This window comes from Rhinolophus sinicus, chromosome 18, assembly GCF_057876585.1.
Source record: "Rhinolophus sinicus isolate RSI-liver-muscle chromosome 18, RSI-T2T, whole genome shotgun sequence".
Classification (NCBI taxonomy): domain Eukaryota; kingdom Metazoa; phylum Chordata; class Mammalia; order Chiroptera; family Rhinolophidae; genus Rhinolophus; species Rhinolophus sinicus.
Genome location: NC_142518.1, coordinates 78,683,534 through 78,711,133, shown reverse-complemented (window position 1 = coordinate 78,711,133; position 27,600 = coordinate 78,683,534). Strand labels below are relative to the sequence as shown.

Below are 27,600 nucleotides of genomic sequence, written 5' to 3'. Positions count from 1 at the left end.
TGTTAATTCTAGATATTAGCCTCTTATCAGAGGCAATGTTTGCAAAAATTTTATCCCATTCAATTGGTGGCCTCTTTATTTTGTCGATGGTTTCTTTTGCTGTGCAGAAGCTTTTAAGTTTCATATAGTCCCATTTGTTTATTTTAGCTTTTAGTTCCATTGCTTTTGGAGTCAAATTCATAAAATGCTCCTTGAACCCAAGGTCAATAAGTTTCGTACCTATGTTTTCTTCTATGCAGTTTATTGTGTCAGGTCTTATGCTTAAGTCTTTGATCCATTTTGAATTAATTTTGGTACATGGTGACAAATAGCAGTCCAGTTTCATTCTTTTGCACGTGGCTATCCAATTCTCCCAGCTCCATTTATTGAAGAGGCTGTCTTTCCCCCATTGTATGTTTTTTGCTTCTTTGTCAAAAATTATCTGTCCATATTTATGTGGTTTTATTTCTGACTTCTCAATTCTATTTCCTTGGTCTATGTGTCCGTTTTTCTGCCAATACCATGCTGTTTTACTTATTGCAGCCCTGTAGTACAAGCCAAAGTCAGGAAGTGTGATACCTCCATTATTGTTCTTTTTTCTTAAGATTGCTTTGGCTATTCAGGGTCTTTTGTGGTTCCAAACAAATCTGATGATTTTTTGTTCTATTTCTTTAAAAAATTACATTAGGATTTTGATGGGGATTTCATTGAATCTCTATATTGCTTTGGGTAAAATGGCCATTTTAACTATGTTGATTCTTCCAATCCATGAGCACGGAATGTCTTTCCATTTCTTTGTGTCTCCTTCAATTTCTTTCAAAAAAGTTTTATAGTTTTCAGCATATAGGTCTTTCACATCCTGGGTTAATTTTATGCTTAAGTATTTTATCCTTTTTGCTGCAATTGCAGAAGGAATTGTTTTTTGTATGTCTTTTTCTGAGATTTCATTGTTAGTATATAGGAAAGCAATGGACTTTTGTACATTGATTGTGTAGCCAGCAACTTTACTGTATTCGTTGAGTGTTTCTAATAGCTTTTTGGTGGAGTCTTTAGGGTTTTCTATATATAGCATCATGTCATCTGCAAAGAGTGATAATTTAACTTCTTCATTCCCAATTTGGATGCCTTTTATTTCTTTCTCTTGCCTGATTGCTCGCACAAGGACTTCCAACACTATGTTGAAAAGCAAAGGTGATAGGGGACAGCTCTGTTGTGTTCCTGGACGTAGAGCAAAGGGCTTCAGTTTTTCACCATTAATTATGAGATTAGCAGAGGGCTTGTCATATATGGCCTTTATTATGTTAAGGTATTTTCCTTCTATACCTATTTTATTAAGTGTTTTAATCATAAATGGATGTTGCCTCTTGTCAAATGCTTTTTTTGCATCAAGTGATATAATCATGATTTTTGACGTTTATTTTGTTTATGTGATGTATCACATTGATGGATTTGCGTTGTTGAACCATCCTTGTGCCCCGGGGATGAACCCCACTTGGTCGTGATGAATAATCTTTTTAATGCATTGTTGTATTCGACTTGCTAGAATTTTATTTAGGATTTTTGCATCTGTATTCATCGGAGATATTGGTCTGTAGTTTTCTATTTTTTGCTGTCCTTACCAGGTTTTGGTATCAGGGTAATGTTGGCCTCATAAAATGAGTTAGGGAGTACTGTCTCTTCTTCAATTTTTTGGAAGAGTTTGAGCAGGATTGGTATTAGATCCTCTTTGAAGGTTTGATAGAATTCACTAGTGAAGCCATCTGGTCCCGGACTTTTGCTTTTGGGAAGGTTTTGGATGACTGATTCAATTTCGTTACTGGTGATCAGTCTGTTTAGATTTTCCAGTTCTTCATGGTTCAGCCTTGGAAGGCTATATGTTTCTAAGAACTTGTCCATTTCTTCTAGGTTATTGAATTTGGTGGCATATAGTCCTTCATAGTATTCTTGGATGATCCTTTGTATTTCTGTGGTGTCCGTGATAACTTCCCCTTTTACGTTTCTAATTTTGTTAATCAGTGTCTTCTCTCTTTTTATCCTTGTGAGTCTAGCGAAGGTTTGTCAATTTAGTTAATCTTTTCAAAGAACCAGCTCTTTGTGACATTAGTTTTTTCTATTGTCCTTTTGTTCTTTATCTCATTTAGTTCTGCTCTAATTTTTATTATTTCCTTTCTTCTGCTGACCTTGGGTTTCACTTGTTCTTCTTTTTCTAGTTCTTTAAGGTGTAACATGAGGCTATTTATTTGGGAGTTTTCTTGTTTCTTGAGATAGGCCTGTAATGAGATAAATTTCGCTCTTAAAACTGCTTTCGCTGCATCCCAAAAATTTTGGTAGGATGTATTTTCATTGTCATTTGTTTCTATGTATCTTTTGATCTCTCTTCTAATTTCTTCTTTGACCCGCTCGTTCTTTAAAAGTATGCTGTTTAATCTCCATGTATTTGTGTTTTCTCCCGCTTTCTTTTTGCAATTGATATCCAATTTCAAAGCCTTGTGATCATAGAATATGCTTTGTATTATTTCAATCTTCTCAAATTTGCTGAGGTTGATTTTATGTCCCAATATATGGTCTATCCTTGAGAATGTTCTGTGTCCACTAGAAAAGAATATATAGTCTGATGTTTTAGGATGAATTGCTCTATAAATGTCAATTATGTCCATTTCCTCTAATGTGTCATTTAGGGCTGCTATTTCGTTGTTTATTTTCTGTTTGGATGATCTATCCATAGCTGTCAATGATGTATTTAAGTCCCCTAGTATAATTGTGTTTTGGTCAATTTCTCCCTTTAGTTCTGTTAGTAGTTGCTTGGTATATTTCGGTGCTCCCTGATTGGGGGCATAAATATTGATGACTGTTATGTGTTCTTGTTGTATATTCCCCTTCACCGTTATGAAATGTCCATCTTTGTCTCTTGTTATGTTTTTCACCTCGAAATCTGTTTCATGTGATATCATTATGGCTACACCTGATTTTCTCTGGGTACCATTTGCTTGGAATGCCAATTTCCACACTTTCACTTTGAGTCTGCGCTTGTCCTTGTAGCTGAGATGTTTCTCTTGGAAACAACATATGGTTGGGTTTAATTTTTTGATCCAATGTGCTACTCTGTGCCATTTTATTGGTGAGTTCAGTCTATTTACATTTAGGGTGATTATTGATATGTGAGGATATCCTGTCATTCTATCTTTAGTTTTCTGGTAAGGCTGTGTCTCCATTGTTTCTTTGCCTTTTTGTGTTGTCTATTATTTCTGTGTGGTGGTATTCTATGATTCCCTCTGTTTCTTCTTTTATTTCAGTATATATTTCAGTTCTGGATTTTTTTTGAGTGGTTACCCTTAAGTTTATGTAAAAGAAAGTTTGATATTTAGAATATTCCGTTTTCTTCAGCACGCTTAGTTTCTCCATTCCCATATTCCGGTTCAGGCCTTTACTCTCCCCCTTTTTGAGTTGTGGTTGCCACAAATTGTCCCTGTTGATGGTGGTCGAATAGCCTCCTGTAGTATTTCTTGTAGTGCAGGTCGTGTATTAGAAAATTCCCTCAGCTTCTGTGTGTCTGGAAAGGTCTTTATTCCTCCTTCATATCTAAAGGATATCTTTGATGCATATATTTTTCTTGGCTCATAATTTCTCTCTTTCAATAGTTTGAATATTTGGTTCCACTCCCTCCTGGCTTGTAGAGTTTCTGCTGAAAAATCTGCTGATAATCTAATGGGCTTTCCTTTGTAAGTTACTGTCTTCTTTTCTCTGGCTGCTTTGAGGATTCTTTCTTTGTCATTGATTTTAGACAGCTTCAATACAATGTGCCTTGGAGAAGGCCTGTTGGGATTGAGGGAATTAGGTGTTCTATTTGCTTCTTGGATTCGAGGGTCCAGTTCTGTCCACAGGTTTGGGAAGTTCTCATCGACGATTTGTTTGAATATATTCTCTGTTCCCTTCTCTCTTTCTTCTCCTTCTGGAATGCCCATTATTCTTATATTGCTCTTTCTGATGGAGTCAGAAAGGTCTTGTAGAGTTCTTTCATTTCTTTGAAGTCTCAAGTCTCTTTCTTCTTCCATCTGTGTAATTTCCAGGTTTCTATCTTTGATGTCACTGATTCTTTCCTCCATCCCGTCAACTCTACTACCTAAGCTGTTTATTTCGTTCTTAATTTCTTCCATTGAGTTGTTAATCTCCAGAAATTCTATTTGCTTTTTTTTTTTAATTTCAATCTCTTTTGTAAAATGCTCATGCTGTTCTTTGATTGTGTTTCTGAGTTCATTTAACTGCCTATTTGTGTTTTCTTGCATCTCGTTGAGTTTTTTCAGAACTGCAATCTTTCAGTCAGATATTTCTGTATCTTTAAGTGCCTTTTCTGGAGATTTTTCACTTTCTTTCTGAGCTATCTTGTTGCATTGGTTATTCATGGCAGTTACTGATTTACTATTTCTCTTCCTAGACATCTACAGGAGTGGTTTCTTGAACAGGTTGATGTGAAGCCGTCTTTCTCTTGTTTTTCAGTACTTGTTGGTAGAATGTTTTATTTTTTCTCCAACTGCAGCTTATTTTTCTTCTCCCACACGGTAGTGCTATGTTTTCTCTACAATATTCCAGCTTCTCACACAATGGGGGGATTCCCTGGTAGATGGGCTTCTCCTCTGTTAATATTTCGTCTAGGTCACATGGCGCAGTGTCCTGGTGGGTATGCGGAGAGCTTTTGATGTTCCAAAGCTCTTCCAGCTCCAGATTCAGAGTCCGTATGTTTCAACAGTTCTGTTTACTCCTGCAGGGATCCGCCCAGATAGGTGGGGTCAGGGTGGGGTGAGTTTTGAGAGGTGGCCCAGAGCAATGGCGGCGACCACCACCACAGCCGGTCGTGCTTCCACAGCTCCCTCCTCTTTGCCGGAACTAGTTGGGCTGCGAATCTGTGTATTTGTTCCACAGTTCTCAGAACAGCAAATATTCTGTTCTTTTGATCTGACACTGCTACTGTTCCGTTTGTAGTACCGGGCAGGTGGGGGTGGGGCGACCTCTGGTAGGGTAGGGAAGGGGCGGCCAGTTTCAGTGCTTAAGGCTCCATTCTCTGCTCGGCAGTGCGGCTTAAACCACCGTTTTCAGCCTTTTTCCCTCAGTCTTTTCTCCGAGGTCTCTGCCGTGAGCGTTGGGTTCAGTCGTGTTATATGCTGCCCCCTCAGCCCTGTGGGTCATAAGCGGAGCCCTAGCAGTTCGAGTTCTTTCCTCTCCCACAGCTGCCGTAGTTTCGTGAAGCAGCGAACTCGGAGCACTGAGCTAGGTCTGAGTCCTGTGCCCACCCAACTCCGTCTCCGCACTTCTCCCTTTCCTCCTCCCCTCGCTCGCGCAATTCTCCCACCTGTAGGTGATTTCGGTAGTGGGCCTCTTCGTGTTGCCTGTATGCTGTGCAGGGAGTCCTTTGTGGAGTTTTTGTTGTTCGATTCGTTGTAAATTCTAGGGGAGCTTTACAGAGGCTTACCTCACACCGCCATATTTCCTCCTCCTCCCGGAAATCTACTTGGTTCTTTTTTAAAGTTTCAATCTCTTTGGTAAAACATTCATTTTGTTCTTTGATTGTGTTGCTGAGTTCATTAAACTGCCTGTCTGTGTTTTCTTTCATCTCGTTGATTTTTTTCAGAACAGCAATCTTGAATTCTCTGTCATTTAAGTCACATATATCCATGTCTTTAAATTTGTTTTCTGGAGAGTTTTCATTTTTGTTCTGAGCTGCCTTGTTATGTTGGTTATTCATGGAAATTAATGAATAATTATTTATCTTTTTGGGTATCTATAGGAGTGTTTTCTGCAGCAGTTTGATATGAAGAGCTCCTTGTTTTACTTTGCAGTAGTTGTTGATGGAACGTTTTATTTTCTCTCTTGCCTCAGCCTTTTATTTTCCCTCGTAGTATAGCATTTTATTTTCTCTGGCACTATTCCTGCTTTCCTCATAGGCAAGTTTCTTGAAAGTGGGCTTCTCCTTTGTTTGCTGGTTGCCTGGGTGTCAGGGTATTGCCTTCGTTGGAGGATGTGGTGGGTGATAGAGTTCTGAGCTTCTGAAATCCCAGTGCTGCCCATGCAGCCGGATGCAGACCCTGTGTCTTAGTGACTCTGGTTGCTCCACAGCAGTCTGCCCAGAAAGATGGGGGTGGAGTGGGCTGTGAGTGGCAGCTGGTGCATTTGTGGTTCTTTGCGACTACCAGCCCACAGCTGTCTCACCCCTGCAGCTCTTTCCCTGTTGCCAGAATTAGTCTGTCGCGTGGTGCATCTGCTAGTGGAGGCCATCACTCCTGTTCCTAGTGCTGTAGGTATTCTGTTCTTTAGTCTTACACTGCTACCGTTTCTTCTGGAGCCTCTTTCTAACAGTGGGAGAGTTGTTGTGGGTTGAGCTCTGTAAGGGTCGGGGGTGAGTCAGCCATGCTCCGGGTCTTTCTTTTCTGTTTTCTGCCTGGCAGTAGGGCTTAAGCTACAGTTCTCACCCAAGGTGTCTGCCCCAAATGCTGGGTTCAGTTGTATTGCATGCTAATCCCTCAGGCAGAACTGTGGGCCACAGGGGGTGTACCTGCATCCTGAATTCTTCCCTCTCCCGAGACCACACTGAGCTCTGGACTGGGGCCTATGGCCTGCATCTCTGCACTTCCCCCTTCACTCCTTCCCTGGTCACCCGATTTGCCCACCTTCAGATGATTTGATGTGCGGATCTCTCAGACATGCTTGTGTGTTGCTTAAGTTATCCTTGTTCAATTATTGCTGTTCCATTTGTTGTAACTTATAGAGGAGATTTCACACTACCATTTCTATTGTGTAATCGCAATGTTGGCTTTTCTGATGGGCCATTCTTGAACCCTCTTTTTAACTCAGTTATTGTGATGTTAGGTCAAGTCTTCCATTTCTATGATTTTACAGTACTAACCATATTCCTACAACTTTTAATGTTATATATTTATCCAAGACATTACTTCTGATATCTAGCATCATCTGACTAAAAATTTAACCACCACTCCATTAGATCTTTTTCAGATCTCTCAGTGTTTTACAAATATAAAACTGAACCCTTGATTATAACCTCTGCTTCAAAAAACAAAACAAAACCCCCAACAGCAACAACCACAACAAAAATTCTGTTCCACTTCCTACTCCTCTGTTGAACAGCATCTTTTAGGGGCATAGGCCAGAATCCTGGGTGCCATCCTTCATTCTTACCTCTTATTTATACACGTAGACAGTCACTTGCTCAATTCCTATAAGTACCAATATCAAAATATAGTTGAAATTCTATCTACTTTTCTTATCCCTATTCTTTTTTAAAAAGATTTTTGTTAAAAATATCAATAACATACAACATATCAGTTTCAGTTGTACACCCTAGTTATTAAACATGTATATACCTTTAAAGATGTGGTCACTATGATAAGTCCAGTAACCATCTCACACCATACCATGCTATCACAATATTATTGACTATGTTCCCCATTCTGTACATTATATCCACATGACTTACTTGTTTAACACCTGGAAATTTGCACCTGTTACTGCCCTTCACCTTTTCCCTACCTTTGTCAATTTTTCTATTACAGTTGGTATTCAATTTATTTTATATTTCAAATGTACAACATAGTGGTTAGATGTTTATATAATTAAGAAGTGAACCCCTAACTGTCACTATACCTAGTTACTTCCATTTTATTAACTATATTCCCTATGCTTTACTTTACACCCCCATGGCTATTTTGTAACTACCAATTTGCAGTTCCTAATGCCTTCACCTTTTTCACCCTGTTCCCAAACTCCCCTTCCATGTATCAGCCTGATAAGTCCAGTACCCATCTGACACCATACATATTACAATATTATTGACTACATTCCTTATGCTATACCCTATGACTAATTTGTAACAACCAGTTTGTACTTCTGAATTACTTCCCCTTTTTCACCCACCCCCTCAAACCCCTTCCCATCTGGCAGCCATCAGAATGTTCTCTGGATCTATGAGTTTGTTTCTGTTTTGTTTGTTTATTTTCTTCTTTAGATTCTACATATAAGCGTTGCATCTGTCTTTCACTGTCTGACATACTCCATTTGGCACAATACCCTTCAGGTTCATCCATGCCGCTGCACATGGCAACAATACATTATCTTCCATGGCCAAGCAATATTCAATTGTATATATGTACCACCTACTCTTTATCCATTTATCCATTGATGGACACCCAGGCTGCCCCCACATCTTGGCCACTGCAAATAATGCTGCAATGAACATATGGATGCACATGTGCTCTCGAAGTACCATTTTGGATTTCTTCAGATAAATACCCAGAAGTGAGATTACTGGGTCTGTCTCTATGTTATAGCCTTTGTTTTGAAGTCTATTTTTTCTGGTATAAGTATTGCTAGTCCAGCTTTTTTTGTTTTTCATTTGAATTCTCATGAAATAACTTTTCCAACCCTTTACTTTCAGTCTCTGTGTGATTTTCCATCTGAAGTGAGTCTGTTTGGGCAGCACATGTAAGGGTTTTATTTTCTTATCCATTTAGGCACCTTATGTTTTTTTATTGGAGCTTTCGATTTACATTGAACATAGTTGTTGATAGATAATGTAGTTATTGCCATTTTATTATTTATATTTTTGAATTTTTCTTATTTTTGGTCTTAAAGATGTCCTTCTACCATTCTTTGTAATACTAGTGCTGGTGATGAACTCCTTTAGTTTTTTCTTGTCTGGAAAGCTCTTTATCTCTCCTTCAATTTTAAATGATAGCCTTCCTGGGTAGACTACTCTTGGTTTCAGGTCACTGATTTTTGTCACTTTGAATATTTTGTACCAGTTCCTTCTGGTGTGGAAAGTTTCTGTTAAGAAATCAGCTGACAGTCTTATGGGAGCTCCTTGGTAGGTAACTAATGGCCTTTCTCTTGCTGCTTTTAAGATTCTCTCTTTGTCTTTAACCTTTGCCATTTTAAATGTAATGTGTCTTGATGTGGACCTCTTTGGGTTCATCTTGTTTGGGACTCTCCGTGCTTTCTAGGCTTTCATGTCTATTTCCTTCCCCAGGTTAGGATAGTTTTCCGTCATTATGTCCTCAAATAGGTTTACAATTTTTTGCCGACTCTCTTTTCCTTGTGGTACCCCTATGATGCAAATATTGTTATGCTTGATGTTGTCCCAGAGGTCACTTAAACTATCCTCATTTTTTAAAAATCGTCTTTTCCTTTTGCTGTTCCAATTGGGTGTTTTCTGCTATGTTGTCTTCCAAATTTCTGATTCAATCCTCTGCTTCATCTCATCTGCTGGTGATTCCATCTAGCACATTCTTCATTTCAGTTATTGTATTCTTCACTTCTGACTGGTTTTATTTTTTTATGGTTTCTATATCCTTTTTTATGCTCGCTATCTCTTTGTTGAAGTTCTAAGTTCCTTGAGCATCCTTAGAACCAGTGTTGTGAACTCTGCATCTGGTAGGTTGCTTGCCTCCATTTTGTTTAGTTCTTTTTCTGGAGTTTTATCTTGTTCTTTCATTTGAGATATTTTTCTTTGTTTCCTCATTTTGGCTGCCTTTCTGTTTGTTTCTATGTATGAGGTAGATCTGCAATGTCTCCTAGTTTTACCGGGCGGCCTTAGGTAGTAGGTGCCCTGTGGGGTCCAGTGGCACAGTCTCCTTGGTCACCTGTTCTGGGTGCTTCAGGAGTGTCCCTTGTGTGGGTTGTGTGTGTGTTCTTGTTATAGTTGAGTCTTGAGTGCTATTGGCACATCAGTGGGTGGGATTGACCCTCAGTCTGACTGGCTGTGGGGTTTTGTCATGTCCACAGCTTTTGGTGTACTGTGCCAGTGGTTTACCTCACTGAGTGGGATTAGCCCCAGCTGGCTGTGGTGCTTGTTGAGACTGCCCTTCAGGTGTGTCACTTGTGGGGCTAATTGGGTGATCCTGTTTTATGGCCTGAAGCCAACCTCCAACTATGTTGATTCTGCGGCTTCTTTGGAGGGTCTCCAGTGCAGCATAAGGTCAGCCACTGCCTATGACTGGCTGGCAACTGTGTGGTAGGAGCTACAAAGCAATACATGGCTGGTTGCTGCCTGTGTTGGATCTGGAGGCATGTGGGAGAAGCCACTCTGTGAACTGAGGATGGCTGCCACCAGTTCCATGTCTGGAATAGCTCCGCAAAAAGACAGGACATTTTGAGGCCTGCTACTAGCTGCTGCATCCTGTAGGGTTCTGCTGCTGATAAAGACTTTCGGGGTAAGCAGTTGGGTGTGGCGGGGTCTCAGTGAGTCACCAGGGTGTAGCAAGCAGACCTCACCAGACCAATTTAGGTTTAGAATTGGCCATGGGCATGGGTAAGGGGCTCAACACAGGAAAGATGGCACCTGCCTGCTGGCGGCATGGGAGAAGGACCTCACACAGGGAAAATGACAACTGTCCTTCCAGTCCTCACCGTGAAGCCAGACAACTCAGTCTTCCTTTGTATGTCTCTGACACTCCCAAGTCACTGTGTCTCTGCTGGAGCCCAGGGTGAGTGCCTGCAATTGAGTAAGTCTGTGTACAGCCCTTTTAAGAGGATGTCTGGGTTAACCACAGCCTTCCCTTTTACCCAGAGGGTTGGAATCCTCACTGGTTTTCACAGCCAGATATTGTGGGGACTCCTTTTCCTAGCACTAATACTCTGGTCTGGAGAGCCTAGTGTGAGGCTGGGGTCCCTCATTCTTCTGGGGGTAACCTCTGTGATCAAGGCATCCCTCCCAATTTTCAACCACCACACGGAGGTTTGAGGCCAGTCCGTTTTGTGTCTGCCCCTCCTACCAGTCTCCACGTAGCTTCTTTATATCTTTAGTCATTAACCTTCTGTTCACCTATACTTCAGATGGTTCTCCAGGTTGATTGTTCTATAATTTGGTTGTAATTTTGATGTGTCCACAGTATGTGGGAAACACAGTGTTTACATACTCTACCGTCTTGGATCTCCCCATATTGGCTTTTTATCTCTATTCTTGCTATCTTAATTCAAGCTATCATCATCTATCTCTAGGACCATTGTGTTATTTATGGGTACTTAATACTAGATATTATACAGAATAACAAACTGGGCATAATTTTGTTTTAGGATTGCAAATTCATTGTAAGCAGTAATTTTTGACTACCAGGATTCTGAGTTTACAAGACTGAGAGTCAAAACCCTGAATGTAAAAGAAACATCCTAAACTAAAAAAAAAAAAACAACAACAATGACTTAATTTTCTCCTTAATACAACTGCATGATGCTTGAGTATTTAGAGGAGGTAAGAAAGGATGTTGAGAAACTTCTATTTCAAATTCAGATTTTGGTTTCTTGTAATTCTATCGTTTTATTTAGTTGTTCAGAATCTTATGGTATAAGAAAGAAAAATCCAAGTTAGTTTATATATTATATAATCATAACTAATATTTTCTTTTGCCAATTATAAAATTTTGCATTAGGTGAGTGTGTATGTGTATACACATATATAAAGCATGTATTAATACTTATGTATTAATGTTCTAAGTAAGGAATTTACTATATTGCTAAATAAATGGAACTCATCCCTCAGAGTGAGAAAGTTGAGCATTTGTAGGAGGCTGTTCTTATTAGGACATATCAGATGGTACATGAGGTACTGTGGGCTGAGCTATACCCTAGATGTTCTCCCTGACAGACGTAAATAATAATCTTATGTTTTTAACCAAATAAATATAATGAACTATTGTCAGCTAAGTATTTTACTATGATAAGTAGCTAGTTTGATAATTCTTTAGGCAGTGGTTCTCAACAGAGGTAGGGGGATTTCTAGCCCAGGGGACATATTTTGGTGCTACCATCACTAGAGGATGTTACTGGCATCTAGTAGGTAGATGCCAGGAATGCTGCTAAATATTCTACAATGCCCAGGATAGCCCCACACAACAAATAGTGCTACAGCCCAAAAGGTCAGTAATGCTTTGGATGAGAAACTCTTTTAGGGTAATTTTTTTTTCGACCTGCCACATGATATCCTAAATATTTTTCAAAATTTCATTTAACAAATAAACCTTTAATAGAGGTGTAATAGTTATAATTATTTTTGTGAAAACTTCAATGAATGGAAGTATATTTGTGAGTACTTGGAACAATTTTTGAGTGGAAGGAATAAAGGATGAATGCCAAGTATCTGGCTTGAACAACTCACCATGAGGATGTTGGTGACATCTGAGATGAGAGAAATAAATGTGTGGAGTAAAATCTTCAGTTCAGATTTTACACTTGTAGAATTTGAAGTGTCTGAGATATATCAAGAGGAAGTCCTGAAGATCAGAACTTAGTTGTTCAGACATATCTTTAAATTGAAATTTGTCAGTATAGGAATATAAATTACCCCTTGGATTGGCAGAGTATCTTAAGAAGGAAAGAGTACCGCATATCATAGCCCTTAGGAGCACCAACATTCATAATATGGGTAGAGGAGAAAACAGCAAGAGAGTAAGAAGTAGACAGAGAGATAATAGGAAGTGATCCAGAAGTGTAGACTTCCAAGCCAAGGGAAAAGAAATGTTTCCAGGTGGGTAAGTGATTATTGATATGGAGGCTGTTGCTGACTTTGGTGGAGTGACTGGAAACCTAATTACAGTCGGTTGAGAGTTCCACTGTAAGTAAGAAGTTTAGTTGTGTTGTAGATTTATGTCAATTTGGCTGTGAAGGAGGAAGAGGTCTTGGAGGAAGATGTAAGATCAGGAGAGGTTTTTAAAAAAAAACATTTTTAAAGATCATAGAGAATTCCTTATTGGTATTTGAAAAGATATATTTTAAAGATATTAAAGCATATCAAGTATAATTTGTTAATGAGTGGACTTTCCATGAATGTATTTCTTTTTTCTTTAAAGATTTTATTGGGGAAGGGGAACAGGACTTTATTGGGGAACAGTGTGTACTTCCAGTGCTTTTTTCCAAGTCAAGTTGTTGTCCTTTCAGTCTTAGTTGTGGAGGGCGCAGCTCAGCTCCAGGTCCAGCCACCGTTGCTAGTTGCAAGGGGTGCAGCCCACCATCCCCTGCGGGAGTCAAACCGGCAACCTTGTGGTTGAGAGGATGTGCTCCAACCAATTGAGCCATCTGGGAGATCAGTGGCAGCTCAGCTCAAGGTGCCGTGTTCAATCTTAGTTGCAGGAGGCACAGCCCACCATCCCTTGCGGGACTCAAGGAAATTGAACTGGCAACCTTGTGGTTGAGAGCCCACTGGCCCATGTGGGAATTGAACTGGCAGCCTTCGGAGTTAGGAGCATGGAGCTCCAACTGTCTGAGCCACCGGGCTGGCCCTCCATGAATGTATTTCTGTATGTCTGTTTGTTTTTTACCTTCAAGTTCATGGTGAATAATATTTTAAATAATTACTTGGATTCTAAGTGATTCAGCAAGTATGAAAATAGTTCTGTTTATTACATTAGATATAAGTGTATGTTTAACACTCAAACATTACATTTGTTTTTCAGATCTTTCAAGAAATCGTTTTACAGAAATTCCTTCTGATGTCTGGTTATTTGCACCTCTTGAAACATTAAATTTATATCATAATTGCATCAAAACCATTCCTGAAGCCATTAAAAACCTGCAGATGTTAACATACCTTAACATTAGGTAAGGAAGAATTTTGGGGGGTAAAATTTTTTAATTATAGTTCTAATCCTTTTTAGTAGCAAAGGAATGTGTTTGATTTGGCTATGTAGCCTATATTTACCTTAATGGTCTCATATGAATTTTTTAATATGTCCACACTGCTTTATAAGCTTTTGGTCTTGTTGTTGAGATCAGTGCTTCTCAAACTAATGTGCACAGGAATTATCTGGGGATTAAAATGCAGAATCTCACACCATATGTCTGTAGTGGGGCCTGCATTTATAACAAGCCTCCTAGTAATGCCCATGCCTGCTGGTCCTTAAATCATTTTGAATAGCAAGGCTTCACATCAGAAATATTTTACTGAAATCATAGCACCACAATACGGATTCATTTATATGCATCCTCAGTTAAAGTGAAACATTAAAAAGAAACAGTTCTTGAGTTATATTTTCACACTCTTGTGACTTTTTGTTGCTACCTCAAGGATGGATAGATTGGATAGATTGGGATGGGAGTGTTGGAACATTAGGAAGTGGATGATAGTTAATGGTAATACTGAATAAGTGCTTACTATGTTCCAGGCAGTGTTACAGGTACTTTACACATATTACCTTGTCTTCACAACAGCAATTTGAGATATGTACTTTTATTATCCCTCCATTATGGATGAGGAAACTGAAGCACAGAGAGGTTAACTTTTCAGCCCAAAGTCATATATATAGTATATGTCATGGTAGAGCCAAGATAATAATCAAAACAGTATGGCTGTAAAAGTTACCTGTTTAAATTCCCATATAGGAAAGGAGTAAGTATAATTAATATACATAAGTAATAATGCTCATTTCTTGCTGTGATATATTAATTCTTATGTATGTCTCCCCTAGTGGTGTCACCTGGCAGTACATCCTATTTTAACTGAAACCATTTTACACCTTAAAATATGTGAGAAGAATTTCCTTCATTAGATGTCAGTCATTTGGGTTTCTCCTTTCTCTAATTGCATACATATCTCCTTGGCCTGGCTTGGGAAAGGTTTGAGGAAAGTGAGGTATTTTTACATTTGTTTCTTTTTGTTTTTTATGGAAAAAAGTGATTTGTCCAAAATTGAATTACATTTCTATATTAACATGTATGGCATATCAGGATACAGGGACACCTCAGTGATATTGCAGGTTCAGTTACAGATCACTGTAATAAAGTGGGTACTGCAATAAATGGAGTTGTACTCTTTTTGCTGGTAGAGGGTCTTGCCTTCAATTTGTAAAAAACGCAACACTTGTGAAACGCAATAATGTGAAGCACAATAAAATGAGGTATGCCTGTAGTTTTATCAAAATTTTCTGATTCTTTCCTGGTTTTATCTCCAAAAGTTAACTTCTGAGTTTTGTTTGCAGTCACAAAAATTTTTGAACAAACTATATTGAAATAATAATTGTTCTAGTGACTGACTTCCTTTGACCATCTCTAAAACATGTCAAAAATGTAAGGATTAATGACTTACTAGCTATGTATAAAGAAATCAAATTCTGGAGAAAGCTGACTGTACTCATTCAATGAACCTGCTTAAGGGAAGAAAATAAGCCAATTTTGAACTTTTTTGGGCTGAGGGAGATTAGGATGTGTTTGTAACGTGCTTTTCTTTTTCCTATTTATTTTATTTTTTATTTTGGTTAAATATTTTGAGGAACTTGTAAGACGACTTTTCAGGCCTGGCCAATCTTCTTGGTCTAGGGACATTGTCTTTTTTTTTTTTTTTAAAGTCTGTGCCAGGTCTAAAGCCAGTCTAGTGTTTCTGGATGTCCTCTGCAGGCATAAAATGGGGTGAAAGGTCTTGAAATCTCCCCTGGGCCTTTACTGTGCACATTTCACAAAATGATATGTACATACAGGTTTATAAATGTCACTTTGAAAAACAGGAAAAAATGATAGCTCATTGCTTATGACTACTTGGTATAGTATGTAAATGTAATGGTAAACTTCATATATTTTGGTATTAGGATTGTCTTAGTCCATTTGGGCTGCTATAACAGAATACCATAGACTGGGTGGCTTATAAAACAACAGAAATTTATTCTTCATAGTTTTGGAGGCTGAGACGTCCAAGATCAAGGTGCTGGCAAATTTAGTGTCTGGTGAGGACCCACTTCCTGGTTCGTAAATAACTGTCTTCTAGCTGTGTCCTCACATGGCAGAATGGGCAGGGAGCTCTGTGGGGCCTCTTTTATAAGGACCTGATCCCATTCATGAGGGCTCTGCCCTTATGACCCAATCACCTCTCAAAGGTTCCACCTGATATCATCACCTTGGGGATTAAGTTTCAACATTGTAATTGTCGTGGGGAACACAAGCATTCAGTCTATAGAGTTAGTCAATCTGTATTGGCATATCAATTTGACCACAGTAGCTTGTGGGTAAGGGACCCAGATGTAGATCACCTGGTTTTGAATGCTAGTTCTCCCACTTAACTAGCTGTGTGACTTTGAGCAGTATATTTAATCTCTTTTTGACTCTTTCTTCATCTGTGAAATGGGCATCATGATAGTACCTATCTTCCTAAAGTAGGGTGTTGTGAATGTTAGTCGAGTTAACTCATGTGAGGTGCTCTGAACATGCCTGCACATAGTAAGCACTCAAGAAATGTTAGTTGTTGTTATATTTAAATGTATCTACAGAGATAGGACTGTTGTATCAACTTTGAGATGAGATAAGGCTGCTAGTAGGCTGTTCTACCAGAAACTTGTAACAAAAGGGAATGCGTTAAGGTTATTACGTGTTTTTGAAGATATATTCCTATTCCTTCTTTCATGAATTTGAACATAGTGCATGCGAATTTATCCTTGGAGCCTTTCCCCCTAGTTAGAGGCATGGAGCTATTTAATATAGTGAAATTACAGTAGAGAGCAAGGTTCTGGTATTCATTCTCTAGCTCAGAAGATGATTCTGGGTTTTGAGAACTGGTGGTTTGTAGAACAGTATCATAGGTAACAGCACAGGGTTTGTAGTTTGCTGTGCCTGGGCCAGTCACTTAACCAGTTGTTTCCTTATGTGTATAATGGAGCTAATAACACTACCTATCTTGTGGGGTTAACGTGAGGATTAAATGAGATAGTTAGTGTATGTAAAGATTTTAGCTTGACCGCTTCTTGGCTTTTTGGCTAAGATCAAGTGAAGATTTTATCTTGATACAAAGTAAGCACTTGTTAAATGATAGTTATTATTTAGTCAAAGCTTCCGTTTAACTTTTTTTTTTTTTTTAAGATTTTATTGGGGAAGGGGAACAGGACTTTATTGGGGAACAGTGGGTACTTCCAGGATTTTTTTCCAAGTCAAGTTGTTGTTCTTTCAGTCTTAGTTGTGGAGGGCGCAGCTCAGCTCAGGTCCAGTTGCCGTTACTAGTTGCAGGGTGCGCAGCCCACCATCCCTTGCGGAACTTGCGGAACTTGAGGAACTTGAGGAATTGAACTGCAACCTTGTGGTTGAGAGCCCGTGCTCCAACCAACTGAGCCATTCGGGAGCTCAGTGGCAGCTCAGCTCAAGGTGCCGTGTTTAATCTTAGTTGCAGGGGTCACCATCCCTTGTAGGACTCGAGGAAATTGAACTGGCAATCTTGTGGTTGAGAGCCCACTGGCCCATGTGGGAATCGAACCTGCAGCCTTTGGAGTTAGGAGCATGGAGCTCTAACTGCCTGAGCCACCGGGCCGGCCCCCTTCCTTTTTACTTTTGAGGTGATTTGTTCTTTTTTAGCATAAAATGTCAGGTTTCAGACATATTTCTCATAATGAAACTTTCTTATTCTTTTCAGTCGAAATCTTTTATCAACATTGCCAAAATACTTATTTGAGCTTCCCCTTAAAGTTTTGGTCATCAGTAATAATAAACTGGTATCCATTCCAGAAGAAATTGGGAAGTTAAAAGGTTTAATGGAATTGGTGAGTAAAATAGTTGTATTGATTGTATATAATATGCATAATATATACCTTTATGTTTTGGAAGACTACTCATTCTTTTATGTAATTTCACTGTAATTTTAAAAAAAGAATAAGTTGGTATATGCCTAAGTTCACTTTAGGAAAATTTTGAGATACCATTGCTTATGTCTGATTTTAACTCACAGCCACAATAAAAGCCTGGTTGTTCCTTAGTCCTAGTGAAGTCAGAGGCTTGCTTATAAGTCTTAAGAAATACTTTTCAAACAAATAAGCATTTGCCTATCCATTTTATGAAAAGTAAAGGTCCTACCAGGAAAATACAAGTTTTCTTTAAGGTTTTTACGGGGCTACTATAAGAGCCTCAGAGAAAGGGGATAAAAGAAGAGAATACAATGACTGCAAACAGTAGAATCAACAAAGTAACCCTTCCTCTCCTGTGTACTCATGTGATTTTATAACCCTTTTGGGACCAAGATAAATGGAAAGAGGCCATTATATACAATTGATTGTGGGACTACCGTGTCTCTCTGAAAATAAAACCTAGCCGGACAATCAGTTCTAATGCATTTTTTTTGGAGCCAAAATTAATATAAGACCCGGTCTTATTTTACTATAAGATCGGGTCTATAACATCACATCACATCACAACATATAACATACCGGGTCTTATATTAATTCTTTCTCCAAAAGACGCATTAGAGCTGATTGTCGGGCTTAGGTCTTATTTTCGGAGAAACACGGTAGTGAATCTGTGGGTGTTATCTGTCATTGTAATATTTTACCATGACACTGTTCTACAAGAATGTGGTAACGAATTGCAGTGAAATTCTGTCATTAGCAGCTTACGAAATACTCTCAGAACTCCAATCCCCAGCAGAGTGCTTTGTAGAGTAAGTACCTTTTTGTTGAGTGGGTCAGTTTCCTGTGCCTGGGTTTATTTCTTCTGGGAAATAGCAGTTACCTATCAAATTGCTATGGATTTTCTATATGGAAATCTTCAGTATTAGACACATTTGGGAGGAAGCAATAAAGTATTTAAAGGTCATTTTCACAAAGTGTTATTATCCGTCATTTTGATAATAGCCTGTTTTCAACATAGCAGCTAAGTTGCTCCTGTAAAAACAGAAGTCAGGTCATGTCATACCTCTGTTTAAAAGTTTCTGGTTCCTGCCCACATCTCTCTGAGTAAAATCCCAAGTCATACCCTTCCCCATCTTAGTCTTCCCCTTGCCTGCTACCTTCTAGTTACACGGGATTCTTTGCTGTTCTTAGTACAGGTCAGGCGTGCTTTGCCTAAGTGCCTTTTCATTTATTGTTCCTCTGTCTGGAATATTCCTTTCTACATATTGGCATGGCTCACACTATCAGCTCTGACAACACTACCCAAATAACAGCTTCTCCATGTGACAATCAAAATTGCTAATATCCCTCTCCAATACTATTAGTAGCACTGCCATTTTCCTTTATTCTGTGTGTGTGTGTGTGTGTGTGTGTTTTAATAGTACTTAACACCTTCTAGCATATTATATAACCTACCCCCCTTGCTAGAATGTAAGTTCCATAAAAAGCTGTGAGGGCAGGAATTTTTGCTTAATGTCTCCTGTGGGGGAGGGAGAAACTTTCCCCTACCCTTAAAGTTATCCTGGATTATCTAATAATCAAATAGATGTGAGACAGGTTAGCAAGAGAAAATAACCACATTTAATACACAGATATGTATGGGGACCCCATAGACATGAGAGAGTCACAGACTCCACACGCACAAGAGATTCAGAGACAGAAAGGGAACATGGGTATATAAGCCATTCTGAGCTAGGGATGAGGTAATGAACCTTAGGGCTTCAGAGCGTCACTGCAGGTAGAGCATGTGTTCAGTAATTATTAGTTTGCCCTGCCATATAGATAGGTAAAAAGTCTGGTGATAACTCTGGTGATAGGTGAAAATTTCTGGTGATAACTCGTACTATGGCCCAGCCTCCTACTTTAAATTCTTCTAGAAAGTTAAGGTGGGGGGCAAAAGTTTCTCTTGATCCTGCAGTGTCTTGGTTGCCTTTAGCTCAAAATAATCCACATACCACTGAGCCACATCTTGGAGTGGCTCGTTCTGAACCCCCACAATTGTTGGTTGAATGAAGATGTCTTAGATATATGAGTAGTTTGAAAGAAATATGTAGGATACATTTTTTGAATCATCTGTGGATCAGATGATTAGATATTCTTTAATATTCTTTTGAATTTACCTTCCTGCCTTTTTTAGTTTTGATAAGACTGTATATATGTGCCACTCCTCTCCCTCCAAGCTAATGTAATTTCCAGTGAAAATTAGACATTGGGGTCAGTTGCGGTGGAAAGTGAATTTCATTTGCAGTGTGTATGGAATGAGTGCTGAGATCTTGTTGCAGTTTTTTTCTTCCCTTTTTGTTGATGTGATAATAAGAAAGGGGAGGGAGAGGTGAGCACAATTAACTCAAGCTGTTCTTTATCCTCTTTTTATGGAAATGAGGCATAGTTTATCTTTAAATCAGGGCTTGCATTTTAACTTAACTCTGAGACATTTCCGATTCCGATGTCCTAGAATGTCTTTGGGTTGTGAGCCTCAAAACTTTGTGCTTGTAACCCTTCATATTTTGCATCCTTTTGAGGAAGAGGCTTATTAGTTAAATTGATCCTGGCTATAGTCTTTAGTTCTTCAGCTCATGTATAAGTCCTGGACTTTTCTCAGCTTCTGCCCAAGTATCTCAAAACAACTACTATAATTGGTAGATTATCAGTGATTGATGTCTTTTATTTTACCTCTGAATGAAGAGCACTTGAATCCTTTTGGTTTTAGTCGATTAGAGTGGTCTTCATTGCGATTTTCAGATGGCAGACTTATATAGTACTAAGTTATAACCTCAAATTTTTGCACAGAAAAATTTATGTCAACTGTATTAAGTTGACTTCATGATGTAATACAAATAGAAATCTTCCAGATAATTCATCTTTAGAGAAACGACATTAAAGGTAACTTTTGCTAGCTATTGGCTATGCACTTTAAGAATTGAATTATATCTGTATTTCTCAGTTTGTTTGTTACAATTTTATTTTCTTGTCTTCCTTAGGATATCAGCTGCAACGAGATTCAGGTCCTTCCTCAGCAAGTGGGAAAATTACATTCACTTAGAGAGCTAAATATAAGAAGAAATAATCTTCATGTGTTGCCAGATGGTAAGATGCTCACTGTTTTTACTGACATGAATGAAAGAGTAACTCTGTAAAACTGAATTTAATTATTTTTCATTTCTGAACAGAATTAGGAGATCTTCCCTTAGTCAAGCTGGATTTCTCTTGTAATAAAGTGACCGAAATTCCAGTTTGTTACAGGAAGCTGCATCATTTACAAGTAATGATTTTGGATAATAATCCATTGCAAGTACCACCAGCACAGGTTTGTAATAAAAATATGATATTGTTTCTTCTATTTTTCTTCAGAATTATATCTGTTACTGGTAAATCAAAAATGCATCAAAATTAGGAGTTAATTTGTTGTTGAAGTATTGTCTAAAGGAGTTTTTCTGAGAAGTGGCTTTTTTACTTTGGTAAGCATTTTAGCTTTTGTTAGGAGTTTTAGCTTAGCTTCTACAGAATAAGATTTAGAAAACCCAGGTATCAACTTCCTGCTTGTGAACTGATAATTCTGGTTGTCAGCGTTATTTTGAAAGGATAAACTATGGAGTCTCTCTACCTCTATCCTACTCAGGTGTGTGTATATGTATATATATATATATATATACTTTAGATTTGTTGTGTGATTGATTGAAGTACATTCTTAACACTGATAGATGGAATCATAACAGAAAGAAAAGTGTAAAATGTTAATTTAGACTTTTAGTTTGAGGATCAAATTCATTTGGAAGCTACTGAAATTATATTAAACGCATACACTAAGATATAAACCGATATGGACAAAGAATGAGAGAGAAGAGGATAGCAGGGGAGAAATGGCAACAGAATTTTGGAGAATGGGAAATAGATGGATTAATGGTAACCAGGGTCTCTACTTACACTACACAAGAGCATCTGGCTGAGGGAGACCATTTCATGGATGGTATAGATGCCTGACCACTGCAGCGTATACCTGAAGCTGAAGCTGAATACTACTGAATGTCAACTATAATTTAATATATATATATATATGTATATATATATATATATATATATATATATATATATATATATATATAGTCACAGGATGTGGAGTATACAGCACAGGGAGTAGACTCAATGGAATAGTAACAGCTATATATGATGTCAGAGGGGTAGTAGATTGGGGGAGGGGGATTATCACTTTGTGAAAGGTGTAAATTTCTAACTAGCACGTTGTTTTATACACCTGAAACTACTACTACTACTAATACTACTACTACTAATAATAAAAGAGTATCTGGCTGAGGAGGCATGTGGCAGTGAAACTCCAGTCTGTACTCTACTTCCAAGCTATGTGCCCTGACATTGGGTTTGTATACATTCAGAAGAAGGGTGGAGCTTTTCCTCCTACAAAGGTACATTCCACTCATTCCAATGGAGGTACCTTTCCTGATTCAGATAAAGGCTGGTAGGGGTCCTTAGCAGGACAGGGAAAGCTGAAACTTGTTTTTGCTATGGGAGAAGGCAACAAGAAACAAATTGATTTACTGTGTTAAACTTGGGAATGGCTTGCATATTTTTTTGTTGTTGTTTGTTAGAGGAAACATGTAACTCTGAATACAGGGATGAAAGACTGAAAACACGAAGGTTGGTAGAATGTCTAAGGCACTGATGTCCAGTTTCTGAATGATGGTATGTGGGAGGAAAAATAATTTTCCTTCTCCTCTTCTAAGTTCTTCTCTCTGGTCTAATAACCAAATTGACATGAGGTAGATTAACAGGAGAAAATAGCCAAATTTATTATGTATGTACATCTGGAGGTTCTGTAAGAATATGGAACCCAGGACAAATCCAGCAGTTGAGGCTTATATGCCCTCTTAAGGAGAAAAGAGGTAATGGTTTGGACTTCAAAGGGAAGGTAGGCCATTCACAGCTAGATGAGAAGCAAACATAGGGTAAACAAATTCTTGCCTGGCTACCCAGACACAGAGGGGAGTCTAACAGACTTTGCAGTTCCTGTCTGCCACAGTTAGTTCATATTATGCTAAGGAGATCTCCCTTCCTGGAGCAGTCTTTTTTATCTGAATTCTTTTAAACAGATAAGGAAGAGGTAAAATGATATTTTTGAGTCTTTTGTTTCTTAGAAATAACTAGCTTAAAATATTATCCCCAAAAGGCATATTTTGGGATGGTAAACTCTGTACCCCCCTCTTTATGGGAATGTTCTATAATCTATGCTGTCCAATACCATGGCCACTTGCCATGTGTGGCTACTGAGTACTCAAAATATGGCTAGTACAACTAAAGAATGAAAATTTTAATTTTATTTTGATTCATTGAAATTTAAATAGTTTCATATGATTAGTGGCTCCCATATTGGATGACAGGTCTAAGATTTACACCCTCAGATTCTTGCCCTTAGCTCCACAGCCACATGACTGTCCCTCATTTGTATTAGCAGAAGCCTGGGGTTTACTCTGAGGGTAAGTAGATTCTCTCAGATTCTCTCCCTCAGCTCTTTAGCCAAATGATTATCACTTCTTGCCTCAGCAGAAGCCTGGCATTTACTCTTTAGAGCAGCACTGTCCATTAGAACTTTTTGAGGTGATGGAAATGTTCTGTATCTGCATTGTCCAATATGGTAGCCACAGGTGGTGATTGAGCACTTGAAAGTATATAGTGTGACTGAAGATTTGAATTTTTAGTTTTATTTATATGTCATAAATTTAAATTTAAATAGCCACATGTGGCTAGTAGCTACCATATTGAACAGCACAATCGCAGAGAGACTGAAAACCAGAATCGGGTCCAGGTACAGCTATGGGCAGGAGTGAAACCCCATACTGAAAACAGCGAATGCTTATATACTGAGTGTTGGGACCCTCAGGTAGACTTGTCTTGCTTGGCTCTCAGAATCCTTTTAGCCCGTCTTATTTATCTCAGGCAGGATTGGTGGATTTCTCATTGAACTAGAGAAGTAAACACATACACACACACACACACACACACACACACACACACACACACACACATCTTTGGGAGGTTCTCCTGATGTAATGGCCAGTCCCAGTCTGATCACTAGACAGTGAGGCTCACCATTTGTAAACTTCCCCCTCATATAGAGCGATTCTAGTTGGCCTCTTACTGCTTCATTTTTTTTTACACTGCTTCACTCTTAAAAATGCACAGATAGCCATGGATCACTAGACATTTGCAGGAATAATCTCTAATATGAAAGACAAGAGACCAAAAGACTGAAAGGCTTCCACTAAAACAAAATGAGTCACATTCATAGGAGTGATAATCAGAATTTTTCAGCAGCAGCACAGGAAACTGGAAGATGTTAGAACCATACCTTCAAAGAGTAAGGCAACATTTCCATCTTTCTATACTCAAACTATCAGTCAAGTGTGAGGTAGAAAAAAGACCGTTTCAGACGTGCAGGGTCTCAGAAATTTTAACTCTCATGTACCCTTTATTCTAGCAGAGGTTGTACTGTATCAAAATGAGAGAGTAAATTAAGAAAGAGGAATTCTTCTTGTCCAAGATTGACAAGTATGCATAGGCCTAGAGAGCAACCATCATTTTGGAGTACGGGGGTCGTCTCCAAAAAGAAAAAAGAAAAAGAAGAAAGAAACGGATGGATGATTTGATGTATTTGTCAATATGGAGAGAGTTTTGCAGTTCTGTCAGAGAGTCAGGCGTTAATTAGTAATAGCCATACAGAAAATTATGCAAAGGAAAAGGTGGGGTAATTAGTCACTTTAGGAAAAAAAAACCTTATAACAGAAAGGAAATGTAACTGTCGAGGAAAAACATCCAGCCTAAGAGAAAACATGTAAGAGTTTATTTGAGCCAAACTGACTACAGTTGCCAGGAAGCAAAATCTCAATGGATTGAGAAAATGCTCCGCGAAATGGTGGTTTGCAGCTTATTTTATACATAGAATCAGAGGAGGAGGGTTACATGACATCCATTGGTGATAGATTAAGGAGGTGGGAGAAAGCAAAGCGGGGAGATCTCTGGGAATGGAGTGACAGGTACTTCTTTCATATAGGTAGGTACAGGATAGTTAATAGTTCACTCAGAGATGTTAATCAAGGGACAAGGATAATAATGAGGGATTCTGTACTTTCCTGCTCTGGTCCAGAAAAAGGGATTACTGACATTCCAAGGATGTCGTTTTAGGTGCAAAAAGACAATAGACAGGCCCACTTAAAGGCACAGATCAACTTTGTGAAGGAAGCTAAAGATGTGACTTCCCGCCATGGCCCACTTAGTTTTGAATTTTTATGCTCACGCCATCTTATGTGGTTATTTTCAGTCTTCTGAGCGCTTGTCAGGTTTAACCTGTAACCCCTTTTCTGTCCTCATAACTATCCTATGTGGTTCATCTGTGAATATTTTCTTAGTCATAATATTGTAAATACTGGATTTCGATGTAATGAAAATTTGTGACATAGTTATAATAATAGTAAAGATTTATGTAACACTTACTGTACTCCAGGCACTATTGAAAATGCTTTGCATGCATTAACTCATTTCTTACAGCAACCCTATAAAACAGGTACTGTCATTATACCTCATTTTATATAGGAGGAAACAGAGACATAGAATTTAAATGACTTGTCAAAGGTCACATGGCTTGTATGTGGTAAAATCTATTTCAAACTAAGGCAGTCTGACTCAAGTTTATGCTCTAACCACTATGCTATGCTTCTGGAGAGGGAGGAAGTATGTTTATGTGAATTTATGGGGTTGGAGATGGGAGGATGGTAATAGTGGTATATGTGAAAGTGGTGGTAGTGGTAATGTAAGAAATCTAAGTCCTCTTCTTCCTTAGTAAGACCTTAATAAATAAAACCTATACGTGAAAAATAAAAATAATAGAGCCATGTTATTTATAAGTATGAAGGTAAATAGCAGAAAAACAACTAAGAGTTGAATGAGGGACTGGGTATTAGAGATTGAAAGGGATGGAAAGGGGGATTGATTTTTTGTTATCAGTTTTAGAATTTTCTATGACTTAAAACTAGGTACATGAATTACTACGAAAAAATTAAATTTACAAAAGAAAATCAGCATTTAATTTGGTAATGAAAGGTAATATTTTACTTTGGACAGATAATGGGATACATTTTAATTGGTAATGTGATACATAATTGGTCATGTATTTATGTCCTAATAGCTCAAAAGTTTTAATTTTTCTTTCAAATGAAATTTTTCAGTGGTGAAGTCAGACATGGTGTCTATTAGAATTATCTTAAGAAATATTTTTCCTTTATATTTGACATGATAATTACTTAATGTACTTTTCCTTTTTCTTTGTTGATTAATTTTTGCATGTGTTGTTAGGTTATGTGATCCCATAAAACAAAATATTTTTGTTACAAGTTTTGAGAACTATTTATTTGACATCACTTATGGTGACTGTAGTTAACCTTTGTGAAACTGACTTATTTCTTTACTGCTCATTAACTATCTTTTTTATATAGACTACTTTCTTCCACATGGCATTTTACCCTTCATTATTCCTTTTCTCTATCGCCAGTGAAAATAACTTTTCAGGATACTATCTTAGTTGAATTTACCATTTTTAAAAATTATTTTATCCTGATTGGCCTTTCAACAAATTCATTTTTCCTACACTTAAATTCTTTTGATTCACTTTTTTCCAGTGTTTAGACCAAACAACTTAGTGATTCTGATGAGATTACTTTAAAGAATTACATGGATAATGTTTTTTTCTGTTCTCACCAGTCACAAATTATTCAAATATGCAAAGTGTCTATCATGATTGTGATATCTCAGCGTAATTTGAAATTATTAAATAAATTGGTATAAATAAATTGGTAGATGGCATTTATATTTGGACCTATTTGATTAAATATTCATTATTTATTGACAGATATGTTTAAAGGGTAAAGTACACATATTTAAATACTTAAATATCCAAGCATGTTGCAGAATGGATAAGAAACCAGATTCCCTGGATCTTCCATCATTGAGTAAAAGGATGCCCTCCCAGCCTCTCACAGACAGGTAATGCAATATTCTTACAGTCTCATTTCATGATTGGTGTCTTCTCTATATATAAAAGTTATTTATTTCCCACAACTGAAAGCAGCAGGTGAATAAGACAAACAAAAACTCATAGACACAGACAGCAGTTTAGTGGTTACCAGAGGGTAAGTGTGGAGAGGGGATGGTAGAAAAGGGTAAAAGGGGTCAAATACATGGTGACTGAAGGAGATTTGACTTTGGGTGGTAAACACACAATGCAGATAATGTATTATAGAACTGTATACTTGAAACCTATATAATTTTACTAACCATTGTCACCCCAATAAATTTAAAAATAAATAAATAAATTTTTCTTGAGTGTACTGAATATGTTTTGGCTGATTGGCTCAGTGTTAAAATCAATAATAGATGATGTAATACAGAATTGTACACCTGAAATCTATGTAATTTTACTAACAATTGTCACCCCAATAAATTTAATAACAAAAAAAAAATTTGTAGACACTTAAAAAAAAATAATTGGCTGAAGTGAAATATCACAATCATAGAATGAACTTCTGGGATACTAGAATCAATTTGGAATTTTCTCAAAAAGTATTATTAAAGCTTTAGTAGTATAATGTAAACATTTGACATTATATTGCAGAAGCACTAATTTCTTAGCACTTGACAACTATTAATTTAATACTGTGATCACTCTGTTGTACATTTGTAGTAACAAGTAGAATTTGACTTTGAACTGAATTTAGTGGAAGAGCAAGACATTTTGGGGTACTTTCTTACTTCATATTCTTTATATCCTTTATGTCTAGATCAAAGATGATTTATCATTGATGTTTTGTATGATATTGGTGTTTTTCTCCTTATGAGATTTTGAAGTGGTAGATTTGATATTCTGTTTTTAATTCATCCTTTCAATATATATAGATTGGTCTGATTTTATGAAAACATAATTTCATCCAGGATT

The 27,600-nt window shown here is 37.8% G+C and overlaps 1 protein-coding gene across 9 annotated transcripts in view; it reads left to right on the top strand.

Moving 5' to 3' along the window:
• Positions 1–27,600, top strand: part of LRCH2 (leucine rich repeats and calponin homology domain containing 2) — a 165,730-nt gene that overhangs the window by 57,214 nt on the left and 80,916 nt on the right. For all 9 annotated transcript variants that reach the window (XR_016020103.1, XR_012493305.2, XR_012493304.2 and 6 more), the window contains exons 2-6: positions 13,428–13,572; positions 17,357–17,483; positions 20,585–20,690; positions 20,774–20,910; positions 26,518–26,651. Coding sequence is in view for 6 of the 9 variants with exons in the window: in XM_074323566.2 (XP_074179667.1) it covers positions 13,428–13,572; positions 17,357–17,483; positions 20,585–20,690; positions 20,774–20,910; positions 26,518–26,651 (649 nt within the window). In the remaining 3 variants the exon portion in view is untranslated. The remainder of the gene's footprint in view (positions 1–13,427; positions 13,573–17,356; positions 17,484–20,584; positions 20,691–20,773; positions 20,911–26,517; positions 26,652–27,600) is intronic.